Raw genomic sequence first — 1,881 nt, forward strand, 5'->3', positions numbered from 1 at the left:
GATGTAGAAAAATATTTTTAAAAACAAAGGGAACATCTGGAAAGAATTGATGGTGATAATGCTAAAATTAGCTAAGTATTGACCAAAAAAAAAAGTGAGAGAGAGAGAGAGAAACAGAAGACATTCCAGGGAAAGCTGGAAAGGCGAGATCCATTTCAAAAAGCTTCTGGAATGGGCACATGCCCAGCCTATAAATTTTTCCGGTGATGATGTGCATTTCCTTTCCTGCCTTCTTACTTTAGTTTCCATTCAGGGATATCCTTGATAAGAAAAGAGTTATTATTTGCATGTTCATTTCTACCTATGTAATGGTTGAGATTACCCCTACTTGACCACATTTTGGCTATAATGTAAGCATTTCAGAAGAGGTAGAAACTCTTTTAAAAAGTACAAGTTAGAACTAGTAAATTCCTGATCCTAATGGCCTAGAGACTTTTTATAGTAATATAAACACGTGGACTCCACGTGTTAGCCTCCCCTAGTTCATAAAACTGTTCAGTGAGATCTTATTGGACATCCCCTTAGTGAATTAAATTGGACAGTAGACAAAACAAGCCATTGCTAGAGAGCTTTCTGTTTTGTGAACACTAGCATTGCAATGTCTCTGTGACATTAATTGTGACTGGAAATGCAATTTCCCAATTTACCTAACTTGTCATAACAGAATAATTTAAAATTAACTTCCTATTAAAGAACATAGAAATGGAAACCCTTGTGGGTGCCCCAGCAGAAAGCATTCATTCGGGTCGTCATGCTTAGGGCTCCGTTTCTCAGGGCATCACTGGTTAGGAACAACAGACCCATCTGCCTTCACTCAGCACGAGTGGGCCATGAAGAGACATATTACTACCACGTGGGGAGTTTGGAACATAGTCTAAAGATAAAGATTTTATTTCTTCAAATGAACGTGAGTTGTAAAACCCAATATCATAACCCAAAGGAATGCTATTCTTACTCTAGAATCACGGTGATATATGCAATAAGAAAATAGATGAAAAAATGTCTAGTAAGTTACTTGGAATGAATTTTAAAAATACACGTACAACTACATATTGATCATTTTAAATTTAGAAGGCTCTAGAGAAAACAACAGAACATCCTGAATTGATTATTAAAATGCATCTTAGGAATGATGATGTGATAACATTTATACATTTTGATCATTCTAGGCAATGCTGATCCGGAAGGCCAGGGTTACTGCCAAGCAGGATTTAGTCTGGAGTTTTATAAGGTGAATTCTCTTGGTCTTGCAGCTTCTAATAGTTAATCTGATTTTCTTTTACCCTCTACCTCTCACTTCCATATCCCCCAAATAACAATAACCAAAGAACCTTAAATAGCATATCTAGTCAATGTTGGCAACTTCTTCTTAAAATATTTTGTTTTCTCTTTATTTTTATTAATCTATGCCCACAACAGCCTATTAAATAGTACAAAAGTACCTGTGATGAGAAGCATAGCTTCCTTCCCACTCTGTGGCAATCACTTTTAAATGACAATCTCAAAAACTCAGTGAAAAAATGTGATCTAAAAAGATCACAAGAATCTATTAATTGTTTTATCTCTTAGCTGTGATTGACTGATTAGATTTAATATTCATATTAAAATTCATATATCCTTTCACAAAATTCAACACAGAGACGTTCAGGAAGAAAATCTGTTTACCGTTTATCATGGTATTTTTTTATCATTGCTTTTTTGTTTGGCTTTGTTTTGTTTTCTACTGAGAGTTAAATAAATGTGGGCTATAAATAGATGAGAAAAAATGTTTATATTTGCTAGTGTGTTAATTGTTTTATCTCTTAGCTGTGATTGACTGATTAGATTTAATATTCATATTAAAATTCATATATCCTTTCACAAAATTCAACACAGAGACGT

At 34.1% G+C, this 1,881-nt stretch overlaps 1 protein-coding gene across 1 annotated transcript in view; it reads left to right on the top strand.

The window, feature by feature from the left end:
* The window catches only part of ITGA8 (integrin, alpha 8), a 235,400-nt gene that overhangs the window by 67,393 nt on the left and 166,126 nt on the right, over positions 1-1,881 (top strand). Inside the window, exon 5 of the mRNA XM_012660904.1 lies at positions 1,170-1,244. Coding sequence (XP_012516358.1) covers positions 1,170-1,244 — 75 coding nt within the window. The remainder of the gene's footprint in view (positions 1-1,169; positions 1,245-1,881) is intronic.

Source organism: Propithecus coquereli, unplaced genomic scaffold, assembly GCF_000956105.1.
Source record: "Propithecus coquereli isolate 6110/MARCELLA unplaced genomic scaffold, Pcoq_1.0 Scaffold69, whole genome shotgun sequence".
NCBI lineage: Eukaryota > Metazoa > Chordata > Mammalia > Primates > Indriidae > Propithecus > Propithecus coquereli.